Genomic DNA, 18840 nt, shown 5'->3' with positions numbered 1-18840 from the left:
CTTTCTGCCAATAGCAAAATCATGCAAAAATTCCGTTCTCGGGACCAATAATAGACGAAAAACGAAGATGAGATACAAGATATAAGCAGCACCCTGCTAACATAAGCAAATCGATTATTATTATTTTAGATTACGCACTTGATTCCAGAAAAAAAAGCTACAGATATACAGGGCTTTGATCATCTCATGTGCCCCATAGATTGAGCATATATTCAGGAATGTATAAAGCCGTTGTGAACATTTTTATGCCATCCTGCTCAAATTTCTACACCGGGAATAATTTATAACCCAGTAAATATTAACATCCATCAAGCAGGCAATCTTCAATCGCCTTCACCAACAAGGGGAGGCAGCATATACTACGGGAGAAGCTTTATTTACACTAGCTTAGTACTATAATGATAATGATGATATCAGTGGGTATTCAAAGGAGCTCCCATTCAGATTCACCTAGTTCGTGGTCTCGTGAGCTCCCTGAAGATTTCGCAGAACTGAGAGACGTTTTTGAGATTGGGGCCCGTTCATCAATGGATTTTGAATTGTCAGCGAACTGTGCAGCAAGCTGCTTATACTCTTGGGCTCTTGATCCCCTCTTTCTTGAAGAAAGAGCATCCCGAATCTTTTTCTACAAGAGGAGAGAGAGCTCGTGTTAGCAATTGTTGTTGTGCCTTAGAGACGGGCCATGGGCAGGTAAGGAAATGGAATAAATACCTTATACGGCCTGCTCTTGCCTGGTGATACAGCAACAAACTGCAATTCATCCTGATTCACAAAAATGCAAGATTCCTCGAGCTTTGCCTTCGCAGAAGAATCGATTGCTCCATCCTCTGTGAAATTGAGTAAAAATCATTGGAAACAATTCAGCAATAAATTTAGTCAAATAAATCCGATTACAATCTACTCCCGCCTCCTGGTCATGTTAAGGACAGAACTTATAATCATTACAAAATTTTAGCTCTTAGATTAACTAATACCGGTATTAGATAAGCCAATTTCTTTATCGAGATTGCTGCAGAAATCTTCATTCATGGAGGATGCTCCAAAAGAAACAGCGCTGTCATCCCATGAAATATCTGTAGCTGAAAAATGATTAGCACAGGTAGAAAGTCCAGCAATGACAGGCTAAAAGCAGATACAACTTTCCAAAGTAACAGTTAATTAGGGATCGAAGATTACTTACCCCGTGATACAGCCTTAAAGCCTTCCGATGACGAAAGACTCTTCACCCTTTCACTACTCTGAGCCAATTCAGTTTCCGACAAACTTGCCTTGGAAGGTAAACCATGCACTGAAGGGACAGGAACAGCTTCATTGCTAGATTCAGTCTCATCACTTTCTCCAACGAGATCACCCTGAGCAGATTCAGATGAAGCTAAACATGCAGGTGGAGACTCTTGATGAGACGTCTCAGAATTTCTTTTCAAAACCTCATTCACACAATCAGTATCCCCTGAGGAAACAGTTGCCCCTGCAGGTTCAACTGAACCCCTTAGCAAAGTCCCATTGTTGCACTGCCTTGGGCTCAACAATTCCGACTGAGCTTCTTTCTTAGAACCCATAACTGGAGATGGAAACGAATCATCTACAGCATGAGTTCGTTGAGTAGCATGATTTATCTCCACACTACCAGCAACTTTGGAACGTTTCCTCAATTGACCAATATCAACCTTTAAAGGTTCTTTCTTTATCACTGGTTTTGGCTTCTTACAGATGTCAACATCATTAAATTGTTCCAATATAAATTCAGAGGTTACGACTTTTCCAGGATCAAGAGAAGTTGGTGGAACCAAATCTTCCATGACATCTGAGTAGAACTTCTTGACACTTGTTCCAACAGTCTGGACCTGATTCTCCACATACTTAACAGTGTCCTGGAAAAAAGGACTCAAAAACCAACAACAACACTGGTCAGTAAAAGAACAATAGCACGAAAAACAAAAACAACATCAAGCGCAGAGCATTTATCAATAAGATGAAATCACCGAAAAGCAATAAAAAGACAAACCATGAATAGCAGCTCCAGCTACGTAGATGTTACCTGTCAAAACAGTACAAATTTGCTTTTAAGGTTGGTTGCAGAAGGTCGAGTTGAATACCTGATACATAATTTCTTCCACCTCCAAGCACATGGCTTCGAACTTCTGGTATATGTTTGCAGCCCATGTTATGCCTTTAACATCCATAGTATACCGAATAACTTCCAAACTGAGACGCCTGAAACTTGATGCAGCTATATCCTTAAGTGTCCACCGTGAGAGCTAAAAGGCGAAATCATCAAGAAATGAGAAAGACAGCACCAACCAGCCAGCTTACTGAAAACGGTTCAAAAACCTCTCCAGTATTTTCGATGATCAGATGAAACAAAGCCATACAAATCAGACCAAATGAATTAACATGTAATTCTAGCAGAAAATAAGCTGGAAAGCTCCATAGATATAGCAACACCAGACTTAAAATCTCATCAGTTCTCGAAGCAGCCTCCAAGAACCCCCAAATTAGATGAACTCGACCTACCCAGGGATCAATTTATTCGAGCTGCCCAAGAGTACTACTTCTTCTCTATCTTCCATTAAACATACCGAACAGAGGAATTTTACAGTTTTGAAGAGCTCAAAGAGAAGCTGCAGCTCAAATTGACATCAGAATCAAATTCAAGGAAAGCCCACCAAGAAACAAGCCAAAAACAACAACTTGATCAACTTCCCAGCACGATCGTCCGATTATAAGCAAAACAAAAGTGGGGCAGAAGAATCATCAAACATGTGAGGCCGCTGATGTTTTCATGATCATCCGTGCAGGGTGACTTACGTATAGTACAGGGCAAAGACAGCTCCGGAGGTGGGAAGCTCGGGGGAGTTAAGGATTGTTTGCAGAACCCAGCTTGGTTTTGCTTTTACAGCACACAAACGGAGAGAGAGATGGGGGAGGCGAAGTATGAAGAGCAGAGAAGAAAGGGCGGAACAAAGAAAGATGAAGAAGAAGAAGAACAGGGGAGGAGAGGGGGAGAGAGAGAAGAGGAGAAGAACGTACGGATTCAGCACCCTAGGTTTCTTTTCCTTTCCTAAATATGAAATATTGCCCAATTCACACGTGGCAAGAAATATATATCCATAAGAAAATTTATTCTGGATAAAACTATATTTATTTATTTATCCATAAGAGAAAATTTATTTTACGCTTTTTTGTAAAAAAAAAATCTTTATTTTAACCCAAATATTATTCTTGGAAAAATCATAATCTATGATTCACTTAAAAGGAATTAAATCAGAACTTAAATGGATATGATTGGTATAACAAGACGGATAATTATTCATGTCCCATATATTATTCGTTAATAATAATATTATTATTCAATTCTTGGAGCAGTTTTTTCCTTCTTTTTTTAATCCTCTTTGTCTCATAAATAGATTGAAAAAGAAAAAAAATATTAATGATGTTTTCTGAAAAACCAAGAAGCAAGAAAATAATGAAATATTGGATTTTCATATAATTCACTTTGTTGTTTTCCCTAAATAAAAGGGAGAATATCGAGCATCACATAATACCTCCGGCAACTTGCAAAACTCAGGTGAGGCTGCTGCTGGCCCACTACAAGAAACGCTCGCACACCCTCATACATATGTTAGACGCACGTATATGTCTATCCTGAAAATGGAAATTCTTGGCCAAATGTAATGGCTGAGAAAGATATCAAAACACTTGATTTTACCCATTTTACAATTGGCATATCAATGAACATTCCTAGAAAAATGTCATGGTAGAGAAAAACAAGAAAGCATCCCACAAATTATTTGGGTATTTACCAGATATTTACGGGACATATCAGAGTTACAAAGCCACGAACATGACTGAACATCGCAAGGCCTCACAAGATGAAAGGAAGAAAAAAAAAACCCGCAATCAGAATCAGATATCTAAGTATAAACAGGTGTCCTTTACACTCCAATTCACCCTGCTGTTTGAAAATCTCCGAAATCATCGTCGGGTACATCCTCCTCAGCGCATTGGTTTTCCTGAGTATGTGATTCTTTCGACTCTTCTTTACTTGATTCTTGGGCTTCGGTCTTCGGGTTCTCCACAGGGCTAGAGCTCAAAGGGAAGCTTAAAACAGCTTTCTGGATTGTTGCAGCTGGTGTTACCGTTGCTGCAGGAGGCGGCGGTGGTTTGAGACTAACAACCGGCTCCTTCCCATTGCCTTTCTCCTCCAAGGAAAGATTGCTCATACTTTGTTCAAACAACTTTGACTTTGGACTACGACCGCTTTTCTGCTAATATTTGCATGATAAGGTAACCCTATAAATTAGTCCGCCTAAATAGAAACGAATCAGGATTCACAGACGTGAAGGATCTCAGTGCTTACATTCTTAAGCTGGAGCACAATGGTCTCCCCTTCTTTCAAACTGTAATCGACTGAGGATGTATGCTGGTACTGCTGTTCCATCTCCTCAGCAGTCTTCTTTTTGTTCAAGTACCTTCACATCAATTTATGACAAATTAGGTAAGATTCTACTAGATAAAACTAATTTCTTTCAGTGGATATGCAGGAGAAAAGCTATAAATAGGCTCAAAAAAGATGGAAAGATCTATACTTCATATGGTCATGTAATGCAGCTTGGAAGTCATACGCCTCTGTTCTTTCTCGAAATCCAATGCCTATGAATGCATGCCGAAGTCGACCACCTGTACCATTCAAACCGATTAGCATCCCCTTTTTTTCCATCTTCAGTACTTCCTATTCTAATTTATTGCCAAAAATGGGTGATCCAACAGGTGGTCATTCTCTTTTTGGAACCACCAGCCACGTGAAAATGTTCATAGTTATTATGATCAGACTGAATGAGAATTTCAAGCTGGAGAAGAATCTTGAAAAGAAAGAAATAAACAGGATGGAGAGGTGATAGCTCACTAATGTTCTCTTCAACCCGAAGAACAAAATATCTGCAAAGGAAAAGGGTTCCATGTGAGCATAATTCAAGATCAATACTATGGTACTGGAAGAGAATCTGAAGCGAAACTTAATGCTGAAAGAACTCCAATCACGGAATTGATAGCATAATATTCTATCATTTGCATGAAATACTCATTTAAGTTTAAAAGAAGAATCAAACCTGCTGCTGTCAACTACAGGTTCAACTGGGTGTGGCTCCCCACTTCTCAAAAATGCCCGAGCATATAGTTCACCTATCTCAACAAATAAACAAACTTTGAGAAACAACAATCACTAATAACGCGGACCTATTTTCTATCCAGTAGCCACACAAATACAACCACACCTGTTGCCTTATCTTCAAGTCTAATAATGCACTCCTCTCCCTTGCTGATGACTTTTAGTGTCCCCTCCCAAGCCCATTTGTTTACATTCCATTCATCAGCCCTAAATGATTTTCATCGTTACGAATAATCACCACCAATCAATGGAAAGTCATCAAAGTCCACTCGCTCAACCATCTTTCAAGTAAATCAATAAGTAGAAGATATCATGAAAATTTCCGAAACAGACAAAAGGAACTAATACATATAACACAATTAAGCAACTCTCTAATGCAACTACGTTCACTTAACCCGCGATACAAACAAAAAGTTTGAGAGATTCAGCTAACTTTCAACCTGCAGATCATTAAAAGTCGAGCAAGTACCTGTACGAAGCTGTGGTTTTCCTCGGGGGTATCTGCAGAAAACACAAGCAAAATTCAGCTCAGATGATGAACAACACACCACCAAAAAAGCCAATCTTTATCAGCACCTCATACAAATCAACTACTTGACATTAGCATACAGAGAGGTTACTGATCCGTTGCTTCACCAATTCCTGCAATGCCCCAGCTTCTGTTACTCCAAGTCCATCACAAGCTCTCGAAGGCCAATCATAAAGGTACAAAATTCATGCAAACCCATGATTTCTTATTCATTGTCGAATCCATAAATCACTGAAAAATCCTAAATTCGTCTGATTTATTTAATCCGCTGACCCAATCCATCGACGTGAACAGATGAAACTAATACAGGGCACAAATTCACGAGCAAGCTCAGGGACCCAGAGAGCAGCATTGAGACTTCGTGCTCAGAATCAAGTGAACTAACTCACCAGATAAACGTAGCACTCGGAGACTTGGAACAGGACAAGCTCCACAGCTTCAGTCTCCTCCGCGTCGTCTAGCTTCTCCTGATCCTTTGACTTGCTCTGAGCCTCCATAGATGCCGATGCAGACCAAATTCGGATCGGTTCGAGATCAGTCGGAGTTCCTCCGAGAAGGATCGAATTTGTCTTCTTGAAGGGATTGAGCAAGAAATTCTCGGGGAGATCTCTGCGGGTTCTTCTTCTTTCCAGTATTGAGAGAAAAAAATAAAAAAATAAAAAACAATAATAATTATTATTCATTGATTATTATCCTTTTTATTTTCAATAAATTAATTGTTAGGGATTGGATGACTTTATTCCAACCGTCAAGGCAACGTTTGTTGGGAGGGAATCGGGTCGGGTTGGTAGGAGTGGGTGGGCAGGGAATAAGTTCGGTAAACAGTTCCTTCTTCGGGAATGCCCGTATTTCGCTTGTGGGCCTACTGGCCCGTTGATGGGCCCATAAAGTTGTTAGAAGTAATTATTTTTCTTAGGTATATACCCAGGTATTCGAAAGCTCAATAGATTCCGACTAATTCAGTTCGAGTCGAATCGACCCACTGCTAGGCAAAATTCTCCCAACGTGAATTTTCTCCATTCACAATACTCGAACCCCGAAATTTAACTTAATAAAAACAAGCGTTGAACTACTTGAAACAACTTACTTCAATTCTTATTTTTAGTTTATTATAAGGGGAGAATAATCATGATGGTCCTAGAAGTTTTAGATTTTTTTTTATTTTGAGTCTTATAAGTTTAATTTTGCAAAAAAATAGTCCTAAATCGGATGAATTTAACGGTGTTAAGTCCAAATCAGAGACTCTGTGACAGCGGGTTTCGGAATGGACTGAAATAGTCACTTTTCAAAACGATGCAGGACTGTTTTTCATAAAATTAAACTTATAAGATTTAAAGTAAAAATATACAAAACTTTTAGGACTATCTTCGTCATTCTTCCTTATTATAAGTGAACCCATGCCACGGACCGAGAGAGATGGGAAATATTGATGGTAATGAGTCCCTCTAGTTATTCGGAGCATTTGTTCCCAAGTTGAGGACACTGCCACGCACTTGAAACTCTCTTCCCAGTTAATTATTTCGAATTCTAGTACATATATTAAGTATATTGTATGGTGTCAACTATTTTTATTGGTGAGATCGTGAGATGTTCTAGACTTATCATCGAGACTATGTTCCTATTGAGTGTCATATCCTCAGATTCAATGATAGTTCACATAATTTCGTATAGACTATTTTGTGAATCTGTATGGAAATTCAATTTTTTCGTATCCATAGTTTAAACTTGTTTGGATTGCAAGGGTAGAGAATTATGTAGAGATGGGTTACAGAGAGTCCTAAACCTCTTGCCATGACTAATCCCCTCTCGTGTTATGAATCATATCCTCAAACTCAATGATAGCACATAACTTCGTATCGACCATTTTAGCGAGTTTGTGTAGATGACAAACAGGTATTGCTTACTCAGAGTTTGTTCAAGGAGTCCTGGAACTGCTCATTCTCTATAAGGGGCGGCTTCTACCATATTAATTTTTGAAAATTTTGTATCTCTTAAGGCAGTCGGATCACTATAAACTCGATTGTCGACTTAACAGTTCGGCGAGGAAATGCAAGGGTGATGACGGGCACTTGCCAACTATGTTCCACCAACTTCTATGAGTTGAAGAGCAGCCTACAAAGTATAAATTATAGCCCCCATCCATATGGATCGATGTAATATTTAATGAAGCATGACATTTTGCAAAATCTTGCTTGACTCCATTAAAAAATGTTATAGTTGAATTTCCCAAACAACTTGCAACAAGAGCAAAACTACCCTTGTAAAGACATTTCGCCCAACGATCTTCCCACTAGATGGAAAGTTAGATCAACCAAGTTCAAGACCCAGTAACGAATACAACGAGTCTGATGATTCTGACCGTCTGCAAGTGAAACTCATGCAATATCTTCTCCTCTCATGCCCTTTCACCACGTATGTCGGAACAGCCCGAACGCAACATAGCCACCTGAGGTTTTATCTCATCATATCTGCGGGAGTCCTTGGAACCACCGAAAGGACATTTACCTGACGCTGATAGACCATAACTGCTCTTCCCAACCGATCACATGGTAATGGCTCCAACTCAAGAAATGAACTACAGCAAAGCATTCACATTTACCTGCAAACTCCTTTGAAACCGTCAAAAATCCTGACTGACCCCTTCTGCAATTTTTTTATTTATAAAAAAACACCGCAAGTTGTTCATTTCAGCTCACCGTTGGTTTCGATTTCGTTTCGAATCCTGAGATGTTTTGCGGCCTTTTTTTTTTTTTTAATGATGTTTAAGAACCGAAGGAGTTACCAGAAGAGCAGCAAGTTTGGTGTGTGTTAGCTCACATTCTCATCTGTTCTAGCCTAGCAAGTTCTTCATCCTTCAGTCCCCCTCATTTTTCTGCAATGGAGAAAACTCGGTACACGATAAGGACGAAGAAGATTTCCTACAAACTATCCCCTCAGTCCCACCGGTTCGGTCCTTTTAGATGGAGGAAACCGACTGCAGCAGCTGAGACAAGTGCTGATTATATTCTTCGGAATGTGGACTGTGAAGCCAGGCCCGGAGAGATCACAGCGATTGCAGGCCCGAGCGGGGCTGGGAAGACTACTTTGCTGGAGATACTCGCGGGAGTGATCTCAACGAGGAGAGTCTCGGGTCGGGTCCTCATCAACAATCAGCCCATGAATAAGGCACACTTCAGAAGAGTGTCGGGCTATGTCACGCAGGACGAGGCTCTCTTCCCGTATCTCACTGTTGAAGAGACTCTGATGTATAGCGCTTGGCTTAGGCTGGGTGGTGGCACCGATGGGGCTAGGGCCCGGGTGAGAGAGCTGCTGAGAGAGCTCGGGCTAGAGCGAGTTGCGGATGTAAGAGTTGGTAGTGAGACTAGCCGTGGAATCTCGGGTGGCGAAAGACGTAGAGTTTCAATTGGAGTTGACATAGTTCATGAACCGGCAGTTCTCCTGCTTGATGAACCGACTTCGGGGCTGGACTCTGCATCAGCTCTTGATGTTGCCCTGCTGCTGAAGTCCATGGCTTCGAAGCTGAGGAGGACTATAGTGCTCACCATTCACCAACCCGGGTTCCGAATACTCGAGCTCTTCGATCAGATTCTGTTACTGTCTAGTGGAACTGTTCTTCACCATGGACCCCTTGATCTTCTCGAGCAACGGCTCATATTCTCGGGCCATTCCATTCCCAGGCATGTTAATGTGCTTGAGTTTGCAATCGAAGTGGCTCAATCCTTTACAGATTATACCATGCAGAATGAAATGGATGAAATTGATTTAGAGGTATCGAATTACGAGCTTTTCTCGAGAATTTCTGGAGAAAGCAAGATGTCCTATCCAAATTCCCGAATCAAGGAAGTGCTGATCCTTGGGAAGAGATTCTCCAGCAACATTTGTCGAACAAAGCAGCTCTTCATTGCAAGGACAGTGCAATCACTGCTCGCCGGGGTTGTGCTCGGGACTATCTTCCTGAATGCTAGCGACAATCCAAGCAGGGTCAACGTGCAGACACAGCTCGGGTTCTTCGCCTTCAGCCTCACATTCTTGCTATCGTCCACCACGGAGGGCCTCCCGATATACCTGCAGGAGAGGAGGATCTTGATGAGGGAGACCAGGAGAGGAGCCTACAGGGTCTCCTCCTACGTCATATCGAACGCTCTCGTGTTCCTCCCGTTTCTTCTAGTCATAGCCCTCTTGTATGCCATGCCGGTCTACTGGCTTGTGGGATTGAGGAGGGATACAGCCGCATTCATTTACTTCACACTCGTAATCTGGATGGTCCTTCTGGCATCGAACTCTTTCGTGGCATGCTTCAGCGCACTTGTCCCGAACTACATCATGGGGATGTCCCTGATAGCGGGGCTCACTGGATCCTTCTTCCTCTTCTCGGGGTACTTCATATCAGAGCAAGACATGCCAAGGTACTGGGTGTTCATGCACTACCTGAGCCTATTCAAGTACCCGTTCGAGTGCTTCGTGGCGAATGAGTACGGCGGGAGCCGGGGAAGGTGCGTGGCAAGCGTGGAGGGACAGTGTCTGTTGAGTGGGGATGCGTTCCTTAAACAGCAAGGTCTCAAGGAGTCCCAGAAATTGACCAACTTGGGTGTCATGTTAGGTTTCATTGTCGGGTACAGGTTCCTCTGCTTTCTGATCCTCTGTTACAGATCTTGTAGGACAAGAGGGTAAGGCATTATTTGATCAACAAAATGTAAAGAACAAGAAGATAAAGGTGAATTTTTATCTTTCGACTTGTCCCTCTATACTCTATATAGCGAAACGAATCGGCACGGGTTCTTGATTGATGCAATAATATGGTGCACAAAGTTTTGAAAATGTTTCAATCAAGGGCAGTTCGACGTCGTCGGTTCGATGCTTACATGGCTTATGGCGTATCAGTACCTATCCAACGTGACTCATGTCAAGTCGAACCCGCATATTTTTTTGAATAAATTTTTTCTAGAAAATAAGAAAAAAACCAAGGGGACAAAGAGGATCGAGCAATGGTGGTTGAGATCGAGTCCCCACCCACCGAAATTGGGACAATTCCCAATTTGGGAGATTTTCTCGATTCCGACTAGTAGGTGCTTGGATCCCGACCACTACCCCTAATTGGGGTCGTCGACACCCTCTAGGGTAAGGGCGACCCTAATTGGGGGGTGGTCGTTGGGATCAAGGCCCCCACTGCCCCTTCTCTTTGTATCTCGATTTTTTTTTTACTTTTTTTAAAATTATATGGATCTCACTAAATAAATCATGATGAGCCCCGTAGTATCGGTAGTACACGTCAGCACTTTCCATTCAAATAACGGAAAAGTTGGCATTGGGTCGACGGTGTTAGACTGAAATGGCGAACTGCCCTTGATTGAAACACGCTCGAAACCTTACGCATCAAATTGTTGCAATTTTTTCTTTTTATCCAAAAATTTTACACTTTAGAAATATTTTGCGCTCCTGGAGTAACTTACGCAGGCATTGGAAACTCTGAAAAAGTCTCAGTTTCGGTCAATATGCCGAGGATGCCTCGTGAACTGATGGAGAACTCGAGCTCGATCTCGAACTCGAACGTGACCCACCCCATAAAGGGATCTGTTCTGCTACAGTACGGATTCTAGCGCACGTAACCCTGCAGAAAAGGCCAAGTATGAAAGTCCTTTCTTAAGCTATGCGTCGTCCTTTCTCTCGCTCTCTGTCAGAGTCACTAGTGCGCGCTTCCACTGTTTCAGGGTCACCTATGGCGTATTTCGCATTTCGGTTGGCGGGGCCTCCACCAAGACTTTAAGGCCGCGACCCGAAACGGTCAGCTTAAGGTTCGTCCCGTCCACCTCGAGGTCCTGGAAGGCCCTCGTAGCCGTAAATGCTGGCGGCTTCCGCGTCGGCTCAGCTCTCGGAGCTCGCATAGTGTCGACGCCAGCTGTTAAAACCGGGACCACGCTAGACTTCGAGGCGTCCCTGTTCAAGAAGGAGAAGATCAACCTCGCCGGTCACGATAAAGTAATCTCTCTCCCTCTTCCTACACATATATCTACATATACGAGTCATATTGTCGTCAAGCATCAACTTTATGAATGAAATGCTAATGGGCTCTTTGCGTCCGTCTTCTTCATTGATTCATGCTACTAAAGTTGACGATCTTTGCTATCTATGCTAGAACTTTGCTGAATATATATATATATATATATATATGAAATGTGAGTATATGTAATAATTCTTATACCGGGTTCTTTGGTTGTTCTTCGAAATGTAGTATATTGTGAGAGGAGGGAGGGATTTGTTCCCGCTGTTGCCTAATGCTTTCAGGGGTATCAAGCAGATTGGAGTGATCGGTTGGGGTTCTCAGGTACTGATTGCTCTCGCACTCTTGTTCTTTGTTAAGCTTTAACGGAGACGCTTAGCTTCTCAATTTCGTAAAGTTATCATTGTTTTTCTTGTGTATCTATATTTTTTTCGGGCATTTTTATGTACTCTTTGCTGATTTTGTTTGTTAATCTTGTGTTGGGTGTCTAGGGGCCAGCTCAAGCTCAGAATTTGAGGGATTCTCTTGCTGAAGCAAAGTCTGATATTGTGGTCAAGGTTGGTTTTTTTCACCAGCAAGCTATTCTTTTCATTGTTTTTAAGGTTTGACTGCTCATGATGTCCGATTCTGTTGTTTTACCTTTTCTATTGCTTTTACAGATTGGACTCAGGAAGGGCTCCAGGTCGTTTGCTGAGGCTCGCACTGCAGGTTTTACTGAGGAGAACGGGACACTGGGTGACATCTGGGAGACTATTTCGGGAAGTGATCTTGTTTTGCTCTTTTTCTGATGCTGCACAGGTTTGTTACTTAAATTGGTTCATTTTCTATGAGCAACCCATTATTTTTCAACTGTCTCGAGTTTGTGAACCTACCTTATAGACCTAATATGTTCGCGTCTCCTGGAATTGTTGTATGACAGGCAGATAATTATGAGAAAGTATTCTCTCACATGAAGCCAAGCAGCATACTCGGGCTCTCCCATGGGTTTCTTTTGGGGCATCTGCAGTCAATGGGACTTGACTTTCCCAAGAACATTGGTATCATTGCTGTGTGCCCCAAAGGGATGGGTCCTTCCGTAGGGAGACTGTACGTTCAAGGCAAGGAGATCAATGGTGCCGGAATCAATTCCAGTTTTGCTGTGCACCAGGTGAACCATCGTATCCTCTAAATCTAACCCTTCAAATTGTGATGCAACTTCGTCTCATGTTTTGAGGAAGCTAATGTTCTCATGACTAGGATGTCGATGGAAGAGCCACTGATGTTGCCCTTGGGTGGTCGGTTGCTCTTGGTTCTCCATTCACATTCGCCGCAACTCTGGAGCAGGAGTACAAGAGTGATATATTGGGTGAACGAGGTGAGTTGGCTCGTTTGACTTCGAGAATTTTTCCTATATTCTTCTCTTTTAGAGAAAGAGGAAAACGGGGAAATAGGATGTTCGATTGCACTTTACTGCGCATGTAGATAATAAACTTTCTTTTTAAGTCAACATACTTATGTTCTAAAGAGCAATCCAACATATTATGAGGCATCTTGGATTATAAAATGTTCTAGGAAGGGGGGAAAATAAGGAGAAGGGGTAGCATGGGAATTCATTTTACTTCCATTTGTGAATTTTCATCTTTTCAAAGAAACAAACAAAATAGATGGAAAATGTACTGAATTATATTGCACAGCATGTTTCCTCATTTCCTTGTTTTATTCTGCCCTGCATGCATAATTTTGATTTTGAACTTTGTCGGTTGGTTCAGGAATTTTGCTTGGTGCAGTCCATGGTGTTGTTGAGTCCTTGTTTCGAAGGTATACTGAAAACGGAATGGATGAAGATTGGGCTTACATGAATACCGTTGAGTGCATAACAGGAGTCATATCGAAGACTATTTCGACAAAGGTTTGATTGTATCTTTCTCTCCTCCCTTTTTCTGTCTCTCTCCCCCTCTTCTACTAATACTTATAAGTGATCATTCTTCTATTGCAGGGTATGTTGGCTGTATATGATTCACTTTCAGAGGAAGGCAAGAGAGAATTTCAGAAGGCATATAGTGCATCGTATTACCCTTGCATGGACATACTCTATGAATGCTATGAAGATGTAGCCAGTGGTAGCGAGATTCGTAGTGTTGTTTTAGCTGGTCGTTGATTCTATGTGAGTTGATAATATTTCTCTTTATGATTAAATAATCTTTTTTAGCGTCTTAAATATTAAAATGTCTCTGGAGCTTGTAGATTTAGACCTTGTTGTGATCTGTCTAACTTGGACATGTTTGCTTTTTAGGAAAAAGAGGGCCTCCCAGCTTTCCCAATGGGTAAGATTGATCCGACACGTATGTGGAAAGTCGGAGAGCGGGTCCGATCAAGAAGACCAGCAGGCCACCTAGGCCCTTTATACCCTTTTACTGCTGGTGTCTTTGTAGCACTGATGATGGCCCAGGTTTGTGGTTTTTGTCTCCTTTCCTGGAAATTACTGACATTTGTTTGTGATATTCGTGCTCCTATTGTAGAGTATTGGATTTTATGCAATTTTCGAGTTCTTATGTGATAATCTCTATCTTGTAGATTGAGATCCTGAGGAAGAAAGGGCACTCCTACTCGGAGATTATCAATGAGAGCGTGATCGAGTCTGTCGATTCCCTGAACCCCTTCATGCACGCTCGGGGTGTTTCCTTTATGGTTGACAACTGCTCCACGACAGCTAGGCTTGGGTCGAGGAAGTGGGCTCCCCGGTTCGACTACATCCTCACCCAACAGGCCCTGGTGGCAGTTGATAATGGCACTCCAATTAGCCAAGACCTCATCAGCAACTTCCTCTCAGACCCAGTCCACAAGGCCATTGAAGTGTGCTCCCAGCTGAGGCCTACCGTGGATATCTCGGTGCCCCCAGAGACAGATTTCGTTCGACCGAGCTGAGACAGGCAAGCAACTGAAGCAGTAAATGCGATGAAGTGCGCAGCAAGTAGATGCAGTAGAGTCGACCCAGTGAAATCTATTCGAGAGGCTTGACCCAATTGTCTCCTTCTAGTAGTGCCATTCTCTTTGTATCTCTAGGATTGTGCTGTATGAAGGACAAGCCACTGTGAACCTCTTATGAGCTAGAATTTTGCGCAATAATATGTTTTTCACTAGTGAGTTGGGTGCTACAACCCCCCAACTCGTGTAAAGCAGAGCTTTGGGCCTACCCTTATGGATTTTGTGATGAGGTACCGACTTATCGTGATTCAAAGACTTTTAAGTAGCGAAAGTGAAAGTAAATATTCATCTATAGATGTGTTTGGTGTTTACAGTATTGATTTCTATTGAGACGCACAATATACTGGAGTAATTTAGATCATAACATCATCAATAGGGACATACTCATATTAAGCTGTGGGATAGGAAGCCTTCATTGCGATGCCGCAGAGACCTTCCTTGGCTTTGACGAGCCTCTGCATCCGTATATAACCGTGCTCGCCCCACTCAGTGCCCCACGAGTTCTTCACCAGCCAATACTTGACCCCATCCTCAGTTGTCCCATATCCGACCACAAGAACAGCATGGTCCATCACCGTTCCGCAGGGCCCTTTGAATATGCCGCCCTTATAGAACTGAAACTCGAACCCACTAGCGTCGATGGCAACAGAGACAGGCTGGAAAGAGACAGCCTTCATGAGAGCCTCCTCATCATTGGCAGGCACGTCCTTGTAGCCGCTTATCCTTGCCACAGGCTCAGACTCTTCCTTGACATTGCACATCTCGTCAGCAGCCGCGTAGGGGTAGTTGGCCTCAGAGGTCAGGCCGTGCTGCACCACAAACTCGAAGCTTGAGTCCATCCAGCCACCGTTGCAGCCCTGGTTCTCGCTGCCGACATCGCAGTCGACCAGCTCTTGCTCGGACAGGGAAACCAGCTTGCCGGTCGTTATTGCATGGATTCCTTCCACGGCACCCACGACAGAGAATGCCCAACAGCATCCTAAAGTTTTTCATCAAAGTAATGCTGGTATTCAGTTAGAACTTGCCAAGATCTTGCCATACAAATCGGTGACAGAAACGGAAAACGGCGGAACTGGATTAAAGGAAATACTGGATTACGGAGGATTTTTCGAATTTCCCGTCTTGGAATAAAGAAAAATGAGGGACTGTCAAGGTAGCTTATAATGAATCTGTTAATACTGCACAGATCCATGGGAATCTGTTTTATATAGAAGGAAATTTGACATGGAATGAGTCTGTTTCAATTTTGAGACAGAATTTTTCACAATAGAGACGGATTTTTGAAACTCATGAAACCAAGTACAATGAACACGGAACGCGTAACGGGTTAAGACAACTTGAATCCATATATGTAAGAGTTCATTAGGAATTAATTACAGCTTACCACATTCTTCTTGGTTCTTGATGGGAGTTACAGCTCCTTTCTCCCTCCAATCGACGGAAGAAGGCACGGAAGTCACATTACCGTACTCAAAAGGGGTACTTCCCAGGGTGGCCCCGATGACATCAGGCACCTTAAGCCCATTATGCATGGCCCTGAACTCCTCATTGGTGAGATCCGTGAACCTGTTGATGCTCAGCTCGTAAGGCTTATCCCCGATAGCATTAAAGGACTCGATGCGGACCACATTCTCCTTGAATATCTGAAACCGCCTCTCCTTCTCAGCATTGTCGCTGTAGGTGCGACCATACTGGGCCATCCACTGCTCATGCCTCTCGTGCATGGATGCATCGAGGAGCGCACGGGATGTGGCCTGGGAAGGATGAGCTCCCAGTGCGAGGATGATCACAGCCAAGAGAACTAGCCGGTTCGCGGGTCCCATTGCTAGGTAATTAGCTTAAAATGGAAAGAGAGAGACTGCCTGATGGATTGCATATGAAAATTAGAAAACACACATGGGCTTCGATTTTGGTCCACAAATTTATAGCCAAGAGACTGCATATGTGATCTGATTAAGTCGTTGTACGTGCCGGAGGAAACATAAATGTTTGTGATAGGGATGTCTTAGTAGGTGAGACAGAGGGAAGAGTCCATAGAACGTTTCTCTTTTCGGGTGCAATATCCCGTACGTTTCCCGAGCTTAAACCTAGTCTAGTTCTCTTTCTGAACCGTCCAAGCAAGTCATCTACGTTGAGATCATTAGCATATTTATATGAGAATTTATTATTCACAATCTTCCAACAAGATTTGAACTGAGACCTCAAGAAAGGGAGCAAACTCTTTTAACCATCTCGGCCAACCTCTTATGTCCAGTATGAGTGTGCTTTTCGATCAAGACATTCACGTGAAGAATTATTTGCTACTCTAAAAGAGAGACCATTGATTGGATCTTTCCTTCGTACGTTCCTCAGAGGTAGTTTTGACATGGACGTTTCTTTCTTTCTTCCCTTTGGCTTTACTGGTTGAGGAGGAACACTGATCGGACCTATCTCTTGACCCATGAATATCTAACAAGTCCATAAAGTCGGTTAATCAGGATCTCTGTCATGTTGAATGGGATGGCAGAGGATCAAACCTGGGACATAATGCAAACATTCCGTCAGATGCTTTCATTTATGTTCTTTCATTTTCACATGTTGTCTTGATTAGATTTCTCATGAACTCTTGAAGGATAACTGGTTTTAAACACATCTTCGATCTTTTCCAAATACGGAGCAAATTACAACATCACCATGCCCGGAGGTTCCCGAGATAATTTGGAAAGGATTTCTGCATTGAACGAATTTTGGATTCAGGATCTTTTACTTCTACACAGCAGTAGCCGCAGTACTATCCCAATGTCGCTCGGGCAGGAACGTATAACACCGCACCGCGAAAGGAGTACCTTCAGTCATATATTGGGTTCTCCTTCCTAGATAGCAACGGTACATTTGGCCAGCTGAGTTCTTTTGCCGCCTTTTGTCTTTCAAAGGCTTGCAGTCGATGTCGACAGGATGTTACCGAGTCGCCTTATTGTTCCAACGAGTCGCCATCTCAAGTTAGGGATAACAAATTCTGTCATACGTTAATCTCGCGAATCATCATTCCATTGATACTAGAGTTTCCGCTTCTAAAGTAAAAACACTTTTGCATCTGAAATTCGAAATCTATATTCGTAAGATCAACCATATAAAAACACATCAAACTAATCAAAGTTCGATTCCTTATTCAACTTCAACCACCATCCAAAGAGGGAAAGCAAAACTCTCCCAGTTTAAATTGGTATATTAAAGTTCAATATGTGGAATGCCAGTTTGACTTTCACTGGCCGGAAGCAAAGGCCTCGGTCGGAAAGCTCTTGGTGATGCCGGCGAGGCTCTTGAAGTGGACCTTGCCTGAGACAGGGTCGGCGGTGATCTCGCTCACAGGTGGCCACAGCATCAGCTCCTTAGCCTTGACACCCTTCAGCTTCCGGATCTTGCCCTTCTCAATGTGGCCGTAGATCTCCACGTCGTAGCTCACGAGCTTGCTTATCATCTTGAACTCGTGTTCCACCTTCTTCTGCTGCATTATCCACATGTAGCCCGTCCCTTCCACATACCCGACCTCCACCACATTTGCCAGCGGGAGGAGCCCCTGCGGGAGCTCAAACTTCTGCAGAAGGGAGATCGCCATCTTCATGCCTTCATCGTGGCCCTTCTTCATGATTCCTCCTTCCTTCTCTGCCATTGATGAGCGTTGAATTCGATACCCCTTGTTTATGTTATTCGATGAAAGAAAGCACGCTATATATCCGAGTGAATTGAGCTGATGAAGACAACGGTGATTATATACAAGTTCGGGAACGAGGTGGGATGGGGATGAAGGACAACATTGGCAGTGAAAACCAATGAAACCTTCATCGAGTTACTCGCCATTTTTTGCTTTGTATCTCACTCCCTTCCAGGTTTGTCATGGAGTTTCTGACCTTTCATGATTAATTTTCTCATAAAAGATCGATATCAACAGATGGAAGACGATACAAGAATATAATTCACATCAGAAGCTGATGATCGCATACATACTAATGAGCGAAAAATTAAACATTATGACTCATGTTCGGTTGGCCTTAATTTAACATTAATCAGCCAGTACGATGTTTATGTGAGAGTAATGTCATCAAATGGATTCAGACTCAGTTTACTTGGAAACAGGGAAGCATAACGGGACGGTAAGATCTTACTCATTGTTGGTCCATCGAGCATTTCCGAGAAACTGAGAAC

General features: G+C 42.7%; 5 protein-coding genes and 1 pseudogene across 7 annotated transcripts; 2 read left to right on the top strand and 4 right to left on the bottom strand.

The window, feature by feature from the left end:
* Positions 1–82: 82 nt before the first annotated feature.
* Positions 83–3049, bottom strand: LOC116204954. 2 transcript variants are annotated; one of them, XM_031537339.1, is made up of 6 exons: positions 2809–3049; positions 2097–2258; positions 1181–1871; positions 975–1073; positions 712–827; positions 83–625 (listed from the first exon to the last, which is right to left on the bottom strand). In XM_031537339.1, the coding sequence occupies exons 2-6, from the start codon at positions 2181–2183 to the stop codon at positions 425–427; spliced, it is 1194 nt and encodes a 397-aa protein (XP_031393199.1). In that variant the 5' UTR covers positions 2184–2258; positions 2809–3049; the 3' UTR covers positions 83–424. The 2 variants fall into 2 exon arrangements, with proteins under 2 accessions (XP_031393199.1, XP_031393200.1); XM_031537340.1 differs by lacking the exon at positions 2809–3049 and having other exon boundaries at positions 1181–1884.
* A 639-nt stretch (positions 3050–3688) lies between these two features.
* On the bottom strand, positions 3689–6399 carry LOC116206286 (uncharacterized protein At1g03900). Of its 2 annotated transcripts, none has more exons than XM_031539116.1 (8): positions 6086–6399; positions 5637–5668; positions 5274–5374; positions 5109–5181; positions 4907–4938; positions 4590–4680; positions 4361–4472; positions 3689–4265 (listed from the first exon to the last, which is right to left on the bottom strand). In XM_031539116.1, exons 1-8 carry the CDS (start codon positions 6377–6379, stop codon positions 3948–3950), a joined length of 1053 nt encoding a protein of 350 aa, XP_031394976.1. In that variant the 5' UTR covers positions 6380–6399; the 3' UTR covers positions 3689–3947. The 2 variants fall into 2 exon arrangements, with proteins under 2 accessions (XP_031394976.1, XP_031394975.1); XM_031539115.1 differs by having other exon boundaries at positions 3689–4268; positions 6086–6368.
* A 1506-nt stretch (positions 6400–7905) lies between these two features.
* On the top strand, positions 7906–10470 carry LOC116203291 (ABC transporter G family member 10-like). Its single transcript, XM_031534966.1, has one exon. It carries the CDS (start codon positions 8574–8576, stop codon positions 10365–10367), a length of 1794 nt encoding a protein of 597 aa, XP_031390826.1. The 5' UTR covers positions 7906–8573; the 3' UTR covers positions 10368–10470.
* Positions 10471–10681: 211 nt separating this feature from the next.
* LOC116204359 lies at positions 10682–14920 on the top strand (annotated as a pseudogene).
* Positions 14921–14930: 10 nt separating this feature from the next.
* LOC116203166 (senescence-specific cysteine protease SAG39-like) lies at positions 14931–16669 on the bottom strand. Its single transcript, XM_031534831.1, has 2 exons — positions 16043–16669; positions 14931–15637 (listed from the first exon to the last, which is right to left on the bottom strand). The coding sequence occupies exons 1-2, from the start codon at positions 16479–16481 to the stop codon at positions 15048–15050; spliced, it is 1029 nt and encodes a 342-aa protein (XP_031390691.1). The 5' UTR covers positions 16482–16669; the 3' UTR covers positions 14931–15047.
* A 1230-nt stretch (positions 16670–17899) lies between these two features.
* LOC116204357 lies at positions 17900–18307 on the bottom strand. The gene has a single exon (XM_031536442.1). It carries the CDS (start codon positions 18305–18307, stop codon positions 17900–17902), a length of 408 nt encoding a protein of 135 aa, XP_031392302.1.
* Between the last annotated feature and the right edge of the window lie 533 nt (positions 18308–18840).

Source organism: Punica granatum, chromosome 4 (assembly GCF_007655135.1).
Source record: "Punica granatum isolate Tunisia-2019 chromosome 4, ASM765513v2, whole genome shotgun sequence".
In the NCBI taxonomy this organism is placed as follows: domain Eukaryota; kingdom Viridiplantae; phylum Streptophyta; class Magnoliopsida; order Myrtales; family Lythraceae; genus Punica; species Punica granatum.
Note: the sequence above shows the minus strand (reverse complement) of the source record. Positions and strands in the feature narration are given on the sequence as shown.

Bases quoted from the DNA above. Each gene is read 5' to 3' on its own strand.
- LOC116204954 (XM_031537339.1), bottom strand. From the start codon at position 2,183: ATGGATGTTAAAGGCATAACATGGGCTGCAAACATATACCAGAAGTTC. The intron at 828-974 runs GTATTAGTTAAT...TCAATTTCACAG, and splicing joins AATTGGCTTATCTAATACCG to AGGATGGAGCAATCGATTCT. The intron at 626-711 runs GTATTTATTCCA...CTCCTCTTGTAG, and splicing joins GCAAGAGCAGGCCGTATAAG to AAAAAGATTCGGGATGCTCT.
- LOC116206286 (XM_031539116.1), bottom strand. From the start codon at position 6,379: ATGAATAATAATTATTATTGTTTTTTATTTTTTTATTTTTTTCTCTCA. The intron at 5,669-6,085 runs GTGAGTTAGTTC...TGTTTTCTGCAG, and splicing joins CCGAGTGCTACGTTTATCTG to ATACCCCCGAGGAAAACCAC. The intron at 4,473-4,589 runs GTATAGATCTTT...ATTGATGTGAAG, and splicing joins GCATTACATGACCATATGAA to GTACTTGAACAAAAAGAAGA.
- LOC116203291 (XM_031534966.1), top strand. From the start codon at position 8,574: ATGGAGAAAACTCGGTACACGATAAGGACGAAGAAGATTTCCTACAAA.
- LOC116203166 (XM_031534831.1), bottom strand. From the start codon at position 16,481: ATGGGACCCGCGAACCGGCTAGTTCTCTTGGCTGTGATCATCCTCGCA. The intron at 15,638-16,042 runs GTAAGCTGTAAT...GAAAAACTTTAG, and splicing joins CAAGAACCAAGAAGAATGTG to GATGCTGTTGGGCATTCTCT.
- LOC116204357 (XM_031536442.1), bottom strand. From the start codon at position 18,307: ATGGCAGAGAAGGAAGGAGGAATCATGAAGAAGGGCCACGATGAAGGC.